The sequence below is a fragment of the Lepidochelys olivacea genome (genome assembly GCF_965140295.1).
Source record: "Lepidochelys olivacea isolate rLepOli2 genome assembly, chromosome: 21".
Classification (NCBI taxonomy): Eukaryota; Metazoa; Chordata; order Testudines; family Cheloniidae; genus Lepidochelys; species Lepidochelys olivacea.
The window spans coordinates 11,242,565-11,262,685 of NC_140431.1; the positions used below are offsets into that span (position 1 = coordinate 11,242,565).

A 20,121-nucleotide genomic window follows, 5' to 3' on the forward strand; every position below is an offset into this window, starting at 1 on the left:
CAGTGTGGGGTGTACTTCAGTTTGTGAACAGCCGCTGTACAGAGGTTCTCTGCCTTGCTGCTAGTGCAGTCGTAGGTAGAACAGGTAGGAAGCACTGGAGAGACAGTGCAACCAGCTGGATCCCTTGGCTGCCTGTGCATTCCAGCACCTCCAACTAGACGGGAGCTGCCTGACCGTGCCATGGAATTACTAGGGGACTGTTCCATCAGCACAGTTAATGGAAGATCTTCTACAACATTGATATTTCTCTTTATTTTCAAACACTGTTAAGAACCCTGGTGCCTCCAGTCCAGGGGTTCTCAACTTTTTTCTCTTCGAGGCCCCCCTCGACATGCTATAAAAACTCCAGGGCCCAGAGGGGCCTTGGGCATAGGTGTAGTTTGACTTCTATTGTGGGGCGGGGCTTGAACCACCTCCACATGGTGGGGTCCAGGGAGGGAGTGCCGCCTCCACCCCCTGACTCACCTCAGCCGGCCACCCAGCGTGTCTGTGTCGGGGGGTGGGGGGGTGCAACCAAAAATTATAACTCAAAGGTGGGGGGCTTAGCTCAGAAAATTTGAAAACAGGGAGGGGGTAGCTGGGGCTGTGTGCACCCAGAGAGCGGCTGTGGGTGCAGGGATGGGGGGGCTAGGGGCTATATTTGGGCAGGGGGTAGCTCAGGGTGTAGGGAGAGGGGTATCGGGGAGTGTGTGCTGGGAGGACGTCCCTGTTCCCGGAGGGGTCTGCCAGCCACGGAGCTGGGGCTCCCAACCCAAGGGGATTCTTACTGGTCGCCTCTGCAGGAGCAAAGGGGGCTGGGAGACGAGGAGCAGCTTCAACCTGGGGCACCAGCAGGAGAGGAGGACATGCTGCTGCTGTCTGCTCCATGGCAGCAGCTTCCCCTCGCTACCTGGCTCCAGCTTCCCGCCTCCGACGTTGCCAGGGAGCGGGGAGAGGAGAGGGGGGTGGAGCTGCCCCCAGGACTGTTGTGATCTTGTGCTGCAGTTTTGGTGCAGGGGGAATGCCCTCCATGTCCCCAGTGCTGCCCTTGGGCTCAGGGGGTGCTGGGGATTGGAGCTTCACCCCTGCGCTTCCCGGCTTCAGCCCCATGGTGGTGGGGGCAGTGAGGACTGGGGCTTCAGCTGCGGGGCACTGCGGGCCCCTTGAAAGGGATCGCAGACCCTTAGGGGACCGCAGACCCCCGGTTGAGAACTGCTGCTCTAGTCGAACGCCTCTTGGCAATGTCTCGCTTATTCTGGATATTCCGGCTGTGTGCCAGTGAGACAGAACTGCCCAAACTTTCCCTCCCGTCCCTTTTTCACTGGCTGCTCGTGTGGCCATGCTCCTCATTGTGAGCAATGTTGTCAAGCGCAAATACAAGAAGCAGCGAGGCTAATATTTAAACTGTATAACTGCGAACAATGGTCCAAGGAACACTACTCTGTGTTTATAAAGAGGGAGGAGTCTGTGTTGCTGGCGTTGCTATCTGGTGGATCAAGGGACAGGGAGCAGGGACTCTTGGTGTCTATTCTTGTGACCACACTAGCTTTCTTCTTGCCCTTGGGCAAGTCTCATAGCTACCCTGTGTGTAATTTGGGAATAAACAATAACATTTGGAAATGATTTACCCCCTTGCATTTTCAAAACTCTGCCACTATTAACTAACCCTCCCCTCTCCCCAGTAGAGCAGCGCTCTCCTCACTTTTCACACAGAGAAGTGAGGTGACTTGCTTTTGCACCTGGCCATGCTGCAGGAGGTTGGATAAGAACTTGGAAGTGCTGGATTTCTCACTCTTTGCTTGCTCCATTCACCCACTGATACCGCTCTTTGTAACAGGGGTGTTGTGAAGCTCCGTTTGTTACTGAAGTTGAGTTCCTGGGATGGAAAGTGTTTAGAGATGGACAAGGGGAAATACTAGTCTTTTCTAGTAACCGCCGTCTCAAGATCTCACAGCATTTTACACTCCTACATTTCCCCTCCCTAGGGTTAATTTATTATGATTTCACAATTGCAGTGGGGACTTCTAGCCTTGGCTGTAACCGAGGGAATGCTTGGACTGGCAAAGCTCTTTTAACTGCAAGGCAAAAAAGTAACTTCTGGCAAGTAGTGCCGTGGAATGTGTTTCTCCTGTCTAGGATTGTGAGTCCAAGAAGTCTTTTCTTCCCTCCTGCCAGCCCAGGAAACTCATTCAAGAGAAGAGAGCAAAGAGCCCTTGCAGGAACCTGTCCACTAGCTTCTCTCAGCCTGGATGGAAATGTGGCGTCAGGGCCTTGGTGCCCACACCAGTTCTGCTGTGAGGGAGGAGAGGATCCAGCATGTTTTGCAGCTTTTCAAAGGAGTCTTTCAGGAAGTGGGTGAATTTTAAATAAAATAAAGCAAAACGTACATCTGATCTGTGACTCGCCGTGGGTAGTATCTGGTCTGAGTGAGTGAGGAAAGCTCCCTGTGCCCCATCGTCAAATGTGTCTGAATAATTGGCAGTAACATGATCATTGCAGTGTCGGCAGCTCCCTGCTTCTTCCTGTCTGGGCTCGTGCTTCACAGCAGCCAGATATAAACGTATCATAAAGCTGTACTGGGGAGAAGGTCAAAGAACTCGAGTGCACTTGTGGACAGAGAAGTGACTTTGCAGTTTCTTTGACATCCCCCCCCTCCCTCCCCGCAGTCTATATGTGTTCAGGGCAGATTGCTCTTTTGGTCACTCTGTGCAGAGGAACAGGTTTGAACACAAACTCGTATGCTCTTCTGAAACCCGTCAACGTCTGGGCATAAGTGTAGTGACCATGTGACAAATGCTGCATGTCTTTTTCTTTTTACAGTAACATTAAAGGGAGAAGGGTGTGGAGTTTTCTGGAACAAATGTCTCTTGTACACATCGTGGGATTTCTGCAGAGGCAGTGTTGTCTGGTGATTGGAACAGGTGACTGAGCGTTGGGGTCTGGGGTGCAAATATCAACTGTTAGTGCATGGTGTAAACTCCAGAAAAAGCTTGGAGCAGGGAGTTGGGAATTTCCTGAGTTCTAGCTCTGCTACTTACTCAGACTTGGGCAAGTCACTAGCGCGGTGATTTCCTTTGGAAAGGCGCTGAGCACCCGTGGCGCTCGTTGAAATCAGTAAGGGTTGTCAATGCTTGAGGTTTCTGAACATCAGACCATTAACCTTTCTGTGCACCGGTCTGTTCATCTGTAAGATGTGGATAATGCTGACCTACTTCCCAGGGGTCTGGTGAAACTCGCTTCCATAATGTAAATTGCTTTGAGAGTCCCTCAAGAAAAAACGCTATATGGATGTAAAGAATTCTTTTTCTTGGTGGGCTGTGTTTGGACGGAGAGATGTCAGCAACTATTTCTTAGCTCTTAAGTAGGGTATTAACATACCACCTCATAGCAAGTTATGCTGCTATTCGTAGGGTAGAGATGTAAGCAGTTTACAAAGTTTGAGCTTGATCTACAACCAAGTTCATTGCAGATTTTCAGACGCTTGTCTTGTCCAGTCCATTCTTTTAAATATCTGTGGTGTTATGAGCAAGAGAGAGCACCCAAAACTAGAATATCTTTGGCACTTACAACTTAAAATGTCCCAACAGATTCTTTTAAGGACTGAAACGTGACATGCCAAGTAAGCGTCATCTCTGGAGAGGGCTGTATAATGGAAATGCTGAGGGAAGGAACACTCAAGTGACTGCCACTCAAGTGCCCTCTGTTGCAACGTCCAACCTGCATTGCAGTGACTTCCAAGTAGGTGAAAGGGGTGAGGCATGCTAGACTCTGCTGAGAATTCATCTGATAACGAAGGCAGTGTTCTGGGCTTTCAGGACTGAAAGCCGACAAACGGCAGTTTTGTTTGTCCGGGCTGCTGTTTTGCACCTTCGTTACCTCTCCTGAGTCACTCTGTTAGCTTAAGGGAGTTTATTTGGCTTTTACAACTCTGTGTGCAGGGAGCAGTATATGTTAGCATGGTGTAAAGGTTTTACCAGCCTGGGGTGGACCCCTTATTCGATGGACTTCAAATCAGCATTAACAAGTGCCAGCCAAACCCTTTTTATTCCACCACACGCCGTTATGGACTCAGTACATGCCATGTGGTACAGAAACAACTCGCTAGCGCATCATCAAGGATCTACAACCTATCCTGAAGGACGACCCCTCACTCTCACGGACCTTGGGAGACAGGCCAGTCCTCGCTTACAGACAGCCTCCCAACCTGAAGCAAATACTCCCCAGCAACTACACACCACACAGCAAAAACATCAACCCAGGAACCAAACCCTACTACGCACCCCAGTGCCAACTGTGTCCACATATCTATTCAAGGGACACCATCATAGGACCTAATCACATCAGCCACACCATCAGGGGCTCATTCACCTGCACATCTACCAATGTGATATATGAGATCATGTGCCAGCAATGCCCCTCTGCCACGTACATTGGCCAAACCGGACAGTCTGTACGCAAAAGAATAAATGAACACAAATCAGACGTCAAGAATTATAACATTCATAAACCAGTCGAAGAACACTTCAATCTCTTAGGTCACTCGATTACAGACCTAAAAGTGGCAATACTTCAACAAAAAAACTTCAAAAACAGTCTCCAACGAGAGACTGCAGAACTGGAATTAATTTGCAAACTGGACACCATCAAATGAGGCCTGAATAAAGACTGAAAGTGGATGCGTCACTACAAAAAGTAATTTCCCCCTGCTGATACTCATGCCTTGTTGTCAACTGTTTGAAATGGGCCACCTTGATTATGTCTGCCTCTGTGGGGAACGGGGATAAGGAGGGACCTGGACTCTGACATGGAAAGCAGTACTGTGGACTTGCCAGGCACTGCATCTAACTTACGTATGCATTCTGTGAATGTCTGAATTGAAATAAATGCATACACCGTCAGGCTTGCACTCCTGGGTGGAAACTCGTTTGTGTTGGGGCCTGCCTCAGTGGGTGCAGAGAAACTGCCTGTTGGTCAAGTTCATCAGCACCAAAATGGTAACGGGAGGACGTCAGTCACTAATTGTCTTTACGTTTCCAGATGATATCGTCGTTATTACTAGCCCTTCCTTGCCCTCGTCACTATGTCCGCCGGCTTTCTGGCTTCCAGCACTTTGTGTGTACATGCCTATATGCATGTACCTTTCTCATGATGACTTGCTGATGCATTGGTTTAATCGTGGAGAGAAACTGGGACGTCACTCCATTCTTCCTCCTACGCTCGGACACAAGTGAAACGGGCACTTCCTCATTGAACTTCCAGCTACTGCGAACCTAGTCACAAGATCTGGATGCTCATGAACTGCGACCAGCCTTAAGACCACGTTTGTGAGCTGCAGTTACTAACTACCAGGGTGAGAGCTTAGTCCTATTTGAAGTCAATGAAGTCAGTTTTGCCATTCACGTCAGTGGGGTCAGGATTTCACCCTGGGTGTTGGAAACTGCATCCTCTATGTTGGAGTCCCTCAGACCTTTCTGAATAGGTTATTACTCTTTGGAGGTGGAGTCCCCCTTTAATGGGTGGCCAGCTGTGCATCAACGTCTCTTCTCTGTGTTTCATGCCCTGGGCACAGCTGCCTCAGGCTGTCTTTCTGCATGTTTACTCTCCTGTTAGCTGGCTCTGTTCCCTGTTTGCCCTCTGATTTACCCTTTTTGTCTTGTTCCTCCCTCTCCTTTCTCTGTACTGTTCGGGGTGGCGTAGGGGGTCCATGGGTGAGTTTGCATGTGCTATTGCAGCTTAGCTGAGAGAAGCTTGGGCCAGCAGGCTTCTGCCCGAGCCCGCAGCCTTGTACAAACAGGCGGCGCTCGGGGCTGCTGTGGAAGCAGGGAGAGAGGGTGGGTGGCTTTCGAGGATCCACCTACCCCTTTAACTACAGCTACAGGGGTCTATTTGAATGGCGGGGGGGGGGAAGGGGAGGAAGGAGGCATGGCAGGTCAGGGGTCACGTGACTTTTTCACCCCTTGCTATTTTAACTGTGGGTTTGTGTCCCCTTGCCCCCCCGCCCCATCTCACAGGCTAAGAAACAGCTTTGAGTCTGATTCCTTTCTAAACTTCCCTGAGCCTCCCTAAGGAGTCTTGAGTTCAAGGCTCCTTGGAGATTGTGTGGCCTTCTCCTAACCTCTGCACCCCCACCCCCCCGTTTTATTACCATGCCCTTGTGTAGTTTATGTAAAATGGGTTTGTTCTGGTAGAGAGGAATCTCCCCCTGACTATGCAATACCCACCTCCCGGGCCTAGAATCCCCGTCTGCTGGTCGTGATACTGCAATGGGAGCATATTAGGGCTCCTCCCTTGTCCCCCCCCCCCCCAGTTCTTTCCGATTGTGCTTTGTGTGCTCAGAAGCTAGACAGACAGATAGACACTAGCTTGACTGGGTGTCTGTTGTATGTAACTTTCTCCCTGGCTTTAATTATTCCCACTGGGAATAAGCAATCATGGGATGTTTCAGGTTCCCTAGTTAGCTGGGGCAGTGAAAAGCATGATAAAAATACCAGCGTTGCAGAAGTGAGCTGTTGGTGTGGCACACACCTCCCCTATCCAGGCAAGGAAGTAGAAGAGAGGACCGGTTTCGGTGTTGAACTGAGCCAGGTAAAACGTCCTCAAAGCCTGAACCCACATTGCAGTTCTTGGAGAGAGTAACTTACGCTGGAAAGAAACTGGAAGATGTGGGGGAGTAACTGGATTATATTTGCTGAAAATCTTTGTAATCCTAAACCCATGGTCCTATCAGCCAGCACCATCCTTTGTGCTTTGAAGGGATTTGTGTGTTAGGAGTTCATTCTGAATTTCATTCATTTTGTCCTACTGCCTTGGGACCATCTATATAAAGCATCTTTGGAGATGGAGACAATTGTCATCCGCTTGCTGGGTATTAAGGCTGCAAATGAACTTTCAGTGCGTGGTGGAAGATTCCAGTTCTGAAAGAAATGGAGAAGCTTGCTACTTTTCTCGATTTTAATTAAAGCGGACTTTGGCATCTTTTGCATGGCACTTCAAACCTTGTGCCTGAACCTTTCAAACTTGAGTGCCTAAAGTTAAGCATCTAAATCTGTATCTAGGTACCTAAATAAAAGTGACCTGAGTTTTCAGAGATGCCGAGCACCTGCACTGGGGCTCATGGCTGCTTAGCACCTCTGAAAATCAGGTGACTTATTTGGGTGTCCTACAGAAAATTGGTCTGTGATTCTGTAAAGCTGGCTGGAGAGGCAACTGAAAGGGGAGTGGTGGTTGTGCTTAGGGACCTTGGTTGGGATGGGGGCCCTGCTGTGTTAGGTGCTGTACAAACATAGAAGATGACCGTTCCTGCTCCAAAAAATTTACCCCAAGTTTTCTGTTGCTCAAATAAGTGAGAAGCCTATGGATTTTACCCCTTCCCTTGGGAGGTTGTTCCACGGAAGGGGTAAAAGGTCTCACCATTGGGAAGCTTCCCTGGTGTTCTGCCTACCTCTGGGCATCAGGGGCCCCTGTTGGCTCTTAAGATTAGGCCCTGTGTAATCAAACCCACATACCGAATGTCAGTCATCGGAGCAGGGCAGGCGCTGGGCCGTGTGGAGGCAGCTCTTGAAGTGTCATCATGTTTGTTTGTTAAGCCGCTTGTAACGAACACGCTTAAATATTTTCATGAAGCAACCTCTTCCTTAATGGGTTCACTACTGTGGCTTCGACTTGGTGCTGGGGAATGCGTCACGCTGACGGCCCTCTGGCCATGGGACAGGTATGGTATAGGCAGCAAGCTGCCCCCACGAGCCCATGACCTCGGGTTTTTGTGGTGCCATTTCTAGAGACGAAAAGGGACTTCAGCATCTTGATGGTTAGTTAGCCACCTAAGCTATGGTATTTGTGTTGTGGACACAATCCCCTGGGAACTATGTAATCCGAGTCTGTCTTTATCCTCATCACACCCCTGTTTGAGGCAGGGCGGTGCTATTAGCCCTGTTGTACAGGTGGGGAACTGAGGCACAAAGACACTAAGGGCATGTATACACTGCGGTAAAACACCCAGGCCTGGTCCGTGTCGGCTAACTTGGGCTCAGGCTGCAGGGCTGTGAAACTGAAGTGTAGACATTTGGGTTGGAGTCTGAGCTTGGGACCCCACAACGAAGGAGTGTCCCAGGCCTCAGGCTCCAGCCTGAGTCAGCTGACATGGGCCAGTCGCGGGTGTTTCGTTGCAGTGTAGACATATACCCTAAGAGGGACTTGCCCAAGGTCCCAAAGGGAGTCTGTGGTGGAGCAGGGAATTAAACCAGGGTCTCCTGAGTCCCAGGGTAGCATCCCAACCAGTAGGCCAACCTTCTCTATCACTAGCCTGAGCCTCACCAGTTCATTTTATAGAGACCACCAAGCAGCCAGCAGATCACTCTGTCACTCCCAGCTAGCAGCCTGGAGGCAAGTCCCCACTAACCGCACAGCCATGTAGAAGTCTGTTTTTTCTATGTTGTGCTCTGCGCGCCAATCATTCAAAACGTTTCACAGCTCTCACTCTGTCTTTGTGCCCCTGCTCCCCTCCACTTCCTTCACTTCATATTGATTGCTTCTCTGTTAACAGCTGCTTTCCTACTTACCGCGTTCGCTTTCCTTTGGGTGCTGTTTGGCTTTACTTTCAACCAGTAAAATTGCGGAGGTTCTTAAGTGTGTACTCCTTTCCAGTAAGAAATTAATCCCTATTTTTATCTCCTTCGTTAATTGTTTAGAATGCAGGGAAATGATGACCAGAAAATACAGGAGTATAAATAATACTGTGGAATTTCCACTGATCAGCTTAAAAAGCTCTTGGCTTTCGCTGATGGGCTAGAATAATACCATAATAGTATTACATAGACAGAGAATGCCTATAGGAGTGCTAGCTGGATCTCAAAGCACTCTTCGGGGGTGGGGTCAGGAACATTGTCCCCATTTTACAGGTTGGGGACATGAGGCATAGAGAAGGGAAGTGACTTCCCAAGATCACACAGCAGGTTATCGGCAGCGCGGGGCCTAGAACCAGGTTGTCTTAGCACTAAGCACATTACTGGGAGTAATTTACAACTTCCCCATAGGTTCCACCTCTAGGCTGGCAGTTCATATCCAGCCCCCACTGATAATGACCAAAATTATTCTCAGCTCATCAGTGGCCTTTATGAAAATGGTTTCATGGGTCTCAGGAGCCAGGTCCATATTACAAAAGCTGCCATTGCAACTGGCATTAATTGGCGGGTGAGAGACCAAGATCAGTGTGGGCTGTGAAGACTGATCTTTCTTCAAACCCAAAGAAATTGTGTCCCTCCCAGATGTGAAGTCCTGTAGGGAAGCAATGTGGGTTGAAGCTTGTAATATCATTTTCTCTACGTTTCCTGTGCTGTGGTTAAATAGTAGACTTCAGGCTTGTCAGTCCAACCCCTTTCACTATCATAACATTCACCCCCAAAAAAACCTTCAGGAATTTAGCTTGACCTGTGTTGCTCTAGGCAAAACTGGCCCACTTAAAGCAATGGGTGAAGACGATGCTGTCCCTGATTCGGAGTCTAAGCAATGCCTAGCCAGAGCAGCCAGCCATCAGTGATGTGCAATATTATTTTACAGACTGCCAAAAGGTGTGAATTACTGCACGCCTAAAACACATCTGGAAGAATGTGGCAGTGTTGTTCCAATGGCAATGTACTGTGAAGATGACGACGCTAAAGGGAACGACGTAGATGTTCGGTTTAAAATAAGTCCTCTGTGCTTGCCCTCCCAGATGGATCCCAGAGACAAAAGGTAGCTAAGTAGAGGCTGAACAATGTGCTTGTGTGTGGGTTCCATTTGCTTCTCCTACGCAGACCTTTCCTCCCAGCCCCCCACCAGATGTTCCAGGCAACAGGATTTTCCTGAAGCTTGTGCATTCATTTATAGATAGATTGTGGGGGAGGGGTGTGTGTGTGTGTGTGTGTATATGTATACACACACATAATCTGTGTGTAGAGAGAGATAGGTATTAAAAAAAATTCCACTCCTTGCACACAAACTACGGTGAATAGTTTTCCCTCCGCATGCGCCACATCCTAGCCGGCGGGTGTGCCAACAATAACACCACATGTGAATGGTCCCTCAGTATTCTTGAGGAGGCACTGAAAGGAGGGATCTGCACTTGTTTAAGACCATACACTACTCTGCCTCTCTGCACGGCTCCACCGTAAAGGAAAACGGGATAGTTATGCTTACCAGGAGCCTGGAATGGACCTTCCCCAGACGCTTGAAATGTATCGGTGCATAGTGCTAAATCCCCGGGTAGAGAGAGAGTTCAGACTTTGCAATCAAAGCACTCCTGCCTTCAGCATCTTGCAATTCCTAGATCAGGGGAACTATCCCTGAACAGGGACTGCAGGGTCCGGAACTCCTGCCTGGGACTTGTGCTCCAAGTGCTGGCTCTCTACGTGATTCAGGCATCCTCTAGTTGGACTTGTGATCTTTCAACATCATCTTGGGATTCCTCTGTCTCACAGATCTTTCTCCTTCCACGCGAGCTGTGACCTGCCCCGTGCTGCGAGCTCTCATACAAATCAAAGGAGTTGGATGCAACCCACGTGCACCTGCAGTGGAAGAAGGGCAGTATGCGTGCACATGTGCACATCTCCCAGAAATGTGGGATGCGATGAGCTTGAGGATGGGACTGTCTTGTTTCCTTACTCCAAATGAATAATATGCCCAAGGCAATGATGGCATGGACCACGTACAGCGTGGCAGCATCATGGCAAGCTTGCTTCTACTGCCCTGCCAGTGTGTCTAATTCTGCTCTGGGAGGGTCACCACTATAGGGGTGGGGAGGTTCAGGCTCAATGGTCTGTCCAGTCCTTGGCTTCTCTGCCAAGGCTCTTGGCAAGGGGGGCTGATTGGTGCCAATTCCAGTGGTGGGCTTTTGTGGTATGGCCCCCTCTCACCTAGAACCTGGGCCAATATCCACCAACTCACTTCCCACAAGCCACCCCACTGCCAGCGGATGGCAGCCCGCTTTCAGGGCTTGTCTGTGCGCAGGAGTAGCACTGGTTTAACTTAAATGGGTTTAAAAAACCCAGTGTAGTTCAAGTGATGCGAAGCCGCCTGGGGACGCTCATTAATGGATGTAAATGGTTCTGTGGTTTAACTTACGCGTGTAAAGTTACTCACTCAGGCCAACTTGAGGTAAGGTTTCGATTGACTTGGGAGAGTCCGCATCCTGAGTCGCACCGATGTAACAAAATCGGTTTGAAAATGACACCTTCGCTAAAGCTGTGCAGCTTTGCATGTAGACCAGGCCTCTGTGGGTGTGGCACTGAGCCTCAGAAGGTGGGTCAATTGACTCGGAGTGTAGCCGCCTGGGCTCTGAGACCCTGCCCCCTTGTTTGGTCTCGGAGCCCGAGTTCCAGCCCCGCGGCCCAAGTCAGTTGACCCAGGCTAGCCATGGCCCTTGCGTGGGTCTTTGATCGCAATGTAGACGCACCCTGTCAATGTTGACATGGGCTGGAGAATGAATACGTTTGGGATACGGCGCCGATGTCCTGAAATGTCAGGGCTCAAGTTGGTTTTGACTTTGAGTTCTAGGACTTGACAAGAGGTGGGGAGTGGTGTTTGTGCACAGCCTAGCCAAGGGGACTAAGTACCCAAACCTTAGCTAATGGGTGGAATGGGAGCGGTGGGGCTAATGGGGCGGTGGAAGAGGTACCTGACTCTGAGGTTTCTCTGTACGAATGACGCACGACTTACACTTTGTATAACTCTGTGACCATGAGTTTTTTTTTATCAACTGTATTGTGTGGCTAGAGCACATCTTAGCCCTTGCCCCAGTGTGTCTTGGGGAGGAGATGGGGGCGTCAGAGGGAAGGGAGGGCATGGGGAGGCGAGGAGCTAGTTTGCTAATCCTCCCAAAGGAAGGCTGGGATTAAGACACTAGCTGGACTGTACAGCAGATTTTGTCGCTGTTAGACTTTGTGGTGGAGCGCGGCTCGGCAGCTGCATGGAGCAATAGGAAAATATTTAAATGACTGATTTTTGGCAGAGCAAGGGGGGCCAGTTACAACATAAATGAATAAAAAGAAACATGCAGCAATAGCAATGATGTAACTTCTCGCAGCATGACTGAAACCAGTGTGATCCCAGAGGCCCACAGGAGGCTGTCGCCCTAGCGAGTAGCCAGTAGAGAGACCTGCGGCTTCTTGCTAGCCACTGGGTTCAGTGCTATTGCATTGAGCCTTTGTCTGGCAGTGTCTGTCGCATGGGGCACTAAATTTGTTTCCCTGTCACTCTCCTAGTAACATCATTAAAGCTTTCAGCTTGGTGGGTGTGGCAGGATCAGACCTAATGAGTGGAATGTAATATGTTCAGACAGGCCTTGTGGTTTAGTGGACAGGGCATGGGATTCCCAGCCCTGCCGCTAGCTCCCTGTGTGACCGTGGGCAAGTCACTGCATTTCTCTGTGCCTCAGTTTTGCTGTCTGTTAAATGTGGTTCATGATCCTGGCCTTCCCTTGTGAAGTGCTTTGAGAGCCTTGGAAGGAATGTGCAATATAATCCGGAGTAGTGGTGGCCTCTTGTATGCCTTGCTATTCTCCCTGGCCTCATCTGTGTTTGCGCTTGCCTGTAAATATAAATGAATTAGGCAGTAGCTCCGGTGTAATTCATCCATCGTGGCTGCTGTCTCAGTCCCTGGTTTCAGCAGTGTTGTTCTGGAAGGACCCAACGTGATGATATGCCCAGCTTCTGCCCCGCAGCTTTGGATAGGATTCTGCAGAAACGTGGATTGCTCTGGCCTACTCTGGTGCCTGATTCAGGCAGTCGTGCAGACCAACAAATGTATAATTAGGCGGAAGGACTCTGGTTTACTTTCTCCTTTCTTCCCTCACCCTCATCACATTAATCATTCTTCCAACTGAAGGTGGTTAGCTACAGCTCCTGAGCCACCGACTCTGGTAGCTCCCTTGTGACATCAGACCCTCCGACCCCAAGTTATAGTGGGACATCTCCCTAGCATTCCTAGTACCTGCAGATCTGCAAAGGGAGGAATGGGGCCAGGTTCTTGGGCTCCCGTCTCCTCTGCTGTTTTGCAGTGTGTGTTTCCTCTGGGACAGCATGCAGTCTGGAGCCATGCGGCCATTGGGCTCTATCTGGGGACTGAACTAGAAGACTTGCTGTGGATTTTAGAGTGGAGAAAATCAGTGCTTTCTGAATGAACTACATGAACATGGACCGTTTGTACTGGAAGCTCGTAATTATCCGGGTCTGGAGAGAGAAGCGTCTTTCTAAGGAGGAAGTCGGTGTCTTGGCCATAGCAATAACCTGCCAAAGGTCCCTGGCCCGGCTTCCTTTTTGGGATAGGTAGGAAAGCCAGAGTGGGACGAGCAGGGTTGTAGTCCGTCTCTCTCTCCTTCTCGGCTGCTGTGTGATAGGAGCTCAGCACAAAAGCTGCTGTTCTGCTGATGGCCGCTGATGTTTCCCATCTTTCCCACAGGCTAGCAGGAACAACCCGGGAGGGGTCCATCTCCGGACAGACGCGGATGATGCCAGAGCTATGACAGGGGCTGCAGTCTTGGCACTGAGGGGTGATCAGTTATGGAACAGCTACAGAAGGAAGTACTTGAGGTCAAGAAGGAGGAAAAGGAAGAGGCAGTGATAGCAGCAGATGACACCTCAGACCCAAGTGGAGGACCAGATAGTTCGCTGCCTTCTAGCAGCTATACAGGTAAGTGGGAGGGGCGCAGCTGGGCATCAAGCAGCTGTATCCAGTGAACAATGGGTGCTGGCTTCACAGGGTGAAAACCATTTTTCCCATGGAAAATGCCTGCATTAAGGAACACATCATGCAGGGGGGCCAGAGTGGCACAGCCCTGTCAGGAGTACGTTCCCCAGCTCCAGGCTTTTGGCCGAGAGTGCTCGAACAAGAGGCTGAAAATGACCAGATGTTTGTATAACTAGGAATAGAATTTCCAGCTTAAAGTGAGAGGAATCTTGCCCTGTGCCACAACTTGTCTTGAGATAGGAAGGAATTTTCTGCCCCCTGGACAGTGATGTGAATGAAGGGCTGCAGGAAGCTTGCCTCCCTTTGAAGCAGCAGCTGTTGGCTCCTGCCAGATGTGCCGGGCACTGGTCTGTTCCTGTGTGCTGAGCTGCACAGGGACTTGCGTGTGAATGGAGTCTGGATTGTTTTAATCTTTTTTTCTGAACTGATTCATTGGCAGCCAAGCTCCTGGAAGGCTTAATCATTTCACTGAAAAGAAGGTTATTCGCTCTGCTTGGCCATTTGCTGAGAGTCAGAAGACAAAAATTAAAGGAACGCTCAAGTAATTTTAGGCCCAGAATTTAGTGCCTGGGTTTCAGTGGGGGGAGGGAAAGCTCGCTGTGAAGCAAGTATTTTATTATTGCTTAAATCTCTCTCCTGCCATCCTGAGGAGCCCAGCACAACAGCATCGGGCTAATGCCTAAGAACTGGGAATATGGAATTTACCCATTGGGTTTCATTGTCCAGCCTGAATCCAAATGCCAAAAGGAAGAAAACATAAACGATTGAAATTGTTACATATGAAAACTGTTGTTTCCCATCAATAACGTGCAGAAGCCAGTAGCCTGACCATAGAGAGCTTCTGTCATGGGATCTGATGACCTGGAAAGGAGATCTTCTCTGTTCCGTCACTCTTCTGTAGGACTGTTAAATACTCATGTGCATGCTCCACCAGCCTAGAAACGCTTTTTTCGTTTCCTCTTTGTGTCCCTTTAGACCTCTCCCAGAGCTCTTCTCCATCCCTGTCGGACCAACTCCAGATGGGCTGCGAGGAGACGTCTGCTGCAAGTCTGAATGTGGAATGCAGGGTCTGTGGGGATATAGCATCAGGATTTCATTACGGAGTGCATGCATGCGAGGGCTGCAAGGTACGGAGTGCATGCAACAGACCCTGTCCATTGCGAAGGCAACAGAGCGAGGCTTTGCGCCCTTCTGTGTCTCCCCTGGAGAACTAAAACTGAAACCCTCTGAGTTCCTAATAGCCTGGGCTTCTGATCTTGCCCTTAACTCTGTGGGCTGTGGTGTTAATGGATCATGATTGTGGGGGAGTGGAAGGACAGACAGGAACAGAAAGGGCAGAGGCTCTGCCTTGGGAGAGGCAAGAGCTGCCTTGGGTCCTACATTGTGCAGGAGTTGAGCAGCAACGTAGCTCTGCTCTTGTCCCCTCATTGCGCTTCATATAGCAAAACTCCGGGACCACTGGGCTCACTTTTAAAGCAGCTCCTTGGCTGATCTCTGCCGCAGGCCAGCAGTGGACATGTGTTCTTTCGCCCTGTGAGCATGCGGCCCTTGCTTGACTGTGGCTATAAAATTCCTTCCCCCACAGCAGATGCCGGAGGGGCTGCGTTAGCCAGCGCCTGGGTGCTGCCAAACATTCCTTAGGGCTAGCAAATGCTGGAGTCGACAGGGAGGGAGTTGGGAAGTTAGAACTTGTTTTGTTCGTCTCTCCCTCCTGGCCACGTGTGGTATTGCAACCACCTGGTTTCTCGACTTGTGTACAAAACATCAAGGCCTTCCCTGGCCCTCGGCAATGCCTTCTGCGTCGTCCCCCTTGTGACAGAGGCTCTTTTTGTTCCAAGAGGACTGAATGGAAAGTGATCTCTTCGTTTGGTAGCTTCTCTGCTTGCTGCCGGTACCTCCTCTCCACCCGGAGTGAACCTTTAAGAGGGTCAGAGCGGCACGAAGCCTGGAGCACCGCAGGCAGCCTTTTGCAGGCGTCAGCTGATGCTGTTCTGAGGCACTGTTAGTAATGCTGCTTTCTCTCTCCCGACTCCCTCTGCAACACCCCCCTCCCCCGCAGGGTTTCTTCCGTCGGACGATCCGCATGAAGCTGGAGTACGAGAAGTGTGACCGGAACTGTAAAATCCAGAGGAAGAACCGCAACAAGTGCCAATATTGTCGCTTCCAGAAATGCCTCTCGCTGGGCATGTCGCACAACGGTGAGGGGCGCGGGTGGCGATTGTGCGTGTGGTGCGCAACGGTCTCCGAAAGGATCGAGGGCACCCAACTGAGACACCGCATAGGGGCCAGGTTTCAAGAGGCCAGGTGCCTAGCAGGTTCTGACAGTTGGTGCCGCTTTAAAATGTCTCGAGCTGAGCTCTCAACATCACTAGTCCCTTGTGCAAACAGAAATTGTCCTGCCTGGCCAGACCTCGGTCAGGTCTGCAGTGCAGTGCAGACAGAGGCAGTCTCATTCCTGAATGAAGCCAGGCAGCTACAGAGGTCCCTTCAAGTGACAACAGAGCAAAAGGGCATCCAGAGGAAAAAATAGCAAACAGCATTTTACTTTCCTGTAGCTCCTTTCACCTCCAAAGCTGTGTGTGCCCAGTCCAGCCTCTTCTGGGGGGGAGCAGCAGCTAGCTGTGTGCACAGAATGCTGCACGGGGGGGCGGGAAGGGGGAATAGGGGAAACTTTAGGGGGCGGACACCAGAGCAAATCCCCTGCTCTCTTAAAAAGTTCCCTGGGACTCAAAGGTTTGCCTCAGGGATGCTGAATGTTCTGGGAAGGGGCCTGGGTGGGTGTAAGTGCTTTTCTGCTATATTTCTGTTCTGGTCCTGAGAGGGGCTGGAGGCCAGCTCAGGCCTGGGAGCAAATCAGAGCAGCTTCAAGGTTGCCCCAACCACACCCCTAGCATGCCCACCATATCCGAGGGGGCCAGGAGTGGGGGGCAAAGAGCTGTCTCTGCCCCCTTTACACCACTCAGGGGTTCTCCTGTGCACAGGGACTCTTCACATCTCTGGAGCAGCACAAAGGGAATGGTGCAGAGGCCAGGATGTGGCTCAGAGTTGACTCAGAGCAGAGAGGACCCACGCAGTACGCGACTCACTTTATCCTAAGGGCTGAATTGTCTCTGGATTCAGCCCTGTAGCTCTGGGCGTCTAGCTAGTTCTAAACCCAGTGCTTGGCCTCAACTTTCCCCTTGGTCTCATTCGTCTGGAGCAGCACGGGCTGTGGTCCGAGTGCCAATCCCTTGCAGTATTGACTACTGAGCCAAGCAACTACCTGTCATTGCTGTCTGTTCCTGGAACGTGTAGCGTGCATAGGAACGGACAGTTTTATCCAAAACACAGTAGTTTAAAGCCCAACAATCCTCCTATTGAACGAAGAGCAGTGCCTGTCCGAGGAGCAGGTCTCTGTCTCTTGAGAGCCCAAATTACCGCAGTGGAGAGCTCGCACTGTAGATCTAAACAGAGTCTTCATTGGAACATGAGGTTATAATGACCTCACACTGATGCACTAGGCAGTGTGTAGCCTGGAGGAGCTCTGCACCATGGTGCCTTGATGATTCTGTCACACCGAAGGCTTTAAACAAGAGGTTCCCATGGGAGCCAGGGTCCCGTACGCGCAGGGTGCTTACTGTCAGGAGCTGGTGTCATTGATGCCAGTGCAGACGTGTGTGTCCCTAGCCCCTTGCGGTTTGTCCCAGGACTTGTTGATCATGCCCACTTTGTTACGTAACAGCCATTCGTTTTGGCCGCATGCCAGAAGCAGAGAAGAGGAAGCTGGTAGCGGGCCTGACGGCGAGCGAGATCAGCTGCCAGAACCCGCAGGTGGCTGACCTGAAAGCTTTCTCCAAGCACATCTACGACGCCTACCTGAAAAACTTCAACATGACCAAAAATAAGGCAAGAGGCATCCTCACTGGGAAGACCGGCAGCACCCCGGTGAGTGCTCCTCGCAGGTGGGCAAACCAGAGGGCTAATAACAGCGCTAAAAGCACTGGCCTTTATTTCCAAGGCAGGGCAGGACAGGGCATGTTGCTAGGGAAAGAACAGGTCAAAAACTATTTAAATAAGTTACAAGTATTCAAGTCAGCAGGGTCTGAACTTCACACTGCGGTACTTTGAAGCAATCTCAGAACTATTAGCGATGGTCTTTGAACTCATGAAGGATGGGTGAGGACTGGAGATGGGCAAACATAGTATCTATCATTACAAAGGGGAACAAAGAGGACCCTGGAAACTATAGAGCAGTCAGCCTAACTTTGATACTTGGAACAAATTATGAAACAATCAGTTTGTAAGTACCTAGAGGTTAATAGGGTTCTAAGTAATAGCCAGCGGAGATTTGTCAAGAACAAATCATGCCAAAGCAACTCACTTCCTTCTTTGACAGGGTTCTTGGCCTAGTAGATGGGGGAAATCTGTAGACATGATATCTTGATTTTTAGTAAGGCTTTTGATGCAGCCCCATGTCACCTTCTAATAAGGAAACAAGAGAAATGTGGTCTAGATCAGTGGTTCTCCACCAGGGGTACGCAGAGGTCTTCCAGAGGGTATGTCAACTCATTTAGATATTTGCCTAGTTTTACAACAGGCTACATGAAAAGCACTAGCGAAGTCAGTACAGACTAAAATTTCATACAGACAATGTTCCTACAGACAAAATTCAGACAATTTTCATACAGACAATATACTGCTTTATATACTATATCAGGGTTTCTCAACCTGGGGTTGTAATTTGTTTTATAATTATATGGTTAAAAATGAGAAAGTAAGCAATTTTTCAGTACTAGTGGCTGTGACACTTTTTTCTGTATTTTTATGTCTGATTTTGTAAGCTGGTAGGTTTTAAGTAGGTGAAACTTGGGGGTCTGCAAGACAAATCAGCCTCCTGAAAGGAGCACAGGAGTCTGGAAAGGTTGAGAGCCGCTGGTCGAGATGAAATTACTATCGGGGGTACACACCTGGTTGAAAGACTGTACTCAGAGTAGTTATCAATGGTTTGTTGACAAAGTGGGGTGACTTACTTAGACTGATAAGTTTCAGAGTAACAGCCGTGTTAGTCTGTATTCGCAAAAAGAGCAGGAGGACTTGTGGCACCTTAGAGACTAACCAATTTATTTGAGCATGAGCTTTCGTGAGCTACAGCTCACTTCATCTGATGGATACTGTGGAAAATACAGAAGATGTTTTTATACACACAGACCATGAAAAAATGGGTGTTTATCACTACAAAAGGTTTTCTCTCCCCCCACCCCACTCTCCTGCTGGTAATAGCTTATGTAAAGTGATCACTCTCCTTACAATGTGTATGATTGGAAATGGCCCACCTTGATTATCATACACATTGTAAGGAGAGTGATCACTTTACATAAGCTATTACCAGCAGGAGAGTGGGGTGGGGGGAGAGAAAACCTTTTGTAGTGATAAACACCCATTTTTTCATGGTCTGTGTGTATAAAAACATCTTCTGTATTTTCCACAGTAAGCATCTGATGAAGTGAGCTGTAGCTCACGAAAGCTTATGCTCAGATAAATTGGTTAGTCTCTAAGGTGCCACAAGTACTCCTTTTCTTTAGACTCATAAGTCTTCAGATATATTAAGGGCTGTTATAAAGAAGATGGGTTCAGTTGTTCTCTGTCCACTGAAGGTAGGACAAGCAGTAATCTGCAGCAGTGGAATTTTAGGTGTTATAGTAGGAAAAACTCGCTAACAATAAGGGTAGTTAAGCTCTGGAATAGGCTTCCAAGGGAGGTTGTGGAATCCCCGTCACTGGAGGTTTTAAGAACTGGTTAACCAGAGGTAAATTAATAGCACTGACTATCAAGTCCATTCATGCTAGTGATTTCCAGCACGTCCATTGCTGGCAATTTTCTGACTCCTGCTGCCATGGAGTTAATGATTTGCATATGCCCAAAAGGAATGTCTTTCTGAAATAGACTGTAACTGTCAGGAATGGTCTAGCTGTACTTGGCCCTGCCTCAGCACAGGGGACTGGACTAGGTGACCTCTCAAGGTCCCTTCCAGTCCCACATTCTACGATCCTATCAAGTATTTGACGCATTTCTTTGTTGATGCATTTCTTTGTTACTTTTTCTTTTGGGGGGGTGGGGTGAGGATAGGGGGTTGTATTGGGGAAATGTCTTTCTAGGTAGATTTTCCCTAGCCTTAGAAGTGCTTTGCCATTCAGAGATGGAGTTATAACCCTGCACCAACACTCTCCACTACCTGTTGTCATGAACTGCAGCAGTTCCATTTAAAACCAGCTGGGGAATTCACCCACTTTTCCTCCTCCTTTCCCTGCTGACTTGGGAGCATGGTGCTGTACATGAATCACCATTCAAGGTTTCTGATGCTCTGCAAAGGTTTGCCTGGAGTCGCAGAGATGATCAGCATCTCCAACAGCCAGGGCTAAAAGTAGCTTGGAGGAGTGATAGTTG

At 49.5% G+C, this 20,121-nt stretch overlaps 1 protein-coding gene across 7 annotated transcripts in view; it reads left to right on the forward strand.

The window, feature by feature from the left end:
* PPARD (peroxisome proliferator activated receptor delta) overlaps positions 1-20,121 on the forward strand; it is a 44,282-nt gene that overhangs the window by 17,749 nt on the left and 6,412 nt on the right. For 4 of the 7 annotated variants that reach the window (XM_084611147.1, XM_084611145.1, XM_084611151.1 and 1 more), the window contains exons 2-5: positions 13,411-13,641; positions 14,674-14,825; positions 15,758-15,896; positions 17,420-17,622. In XM_084611147.1, the coding sequence (XP_084467273.1) occupies positions 13,512-13,641; positions 14,674-14,825; positions 15,758-15,896; positions 17,420-17,622 (624 nt within the window). In that variant the 5' untranslated portion in view covers positions 13,411-13,511. Of the gene's footprint in view, positions 1-2,799; positions 2,901-3,566; positions 3,718-5,252; positions 5,330-9,534; positions 9,709-13,410; positions 13,642-14,673; positions 14,826-15,757; positions 15,897-17,419; positions 17,623-20,121 lie in introns of those variants that run through there. The other 3 variants (XM_084611148.1, XM_084611146.1, XM_084611150.1) reach the window with 3 other exon arrangements.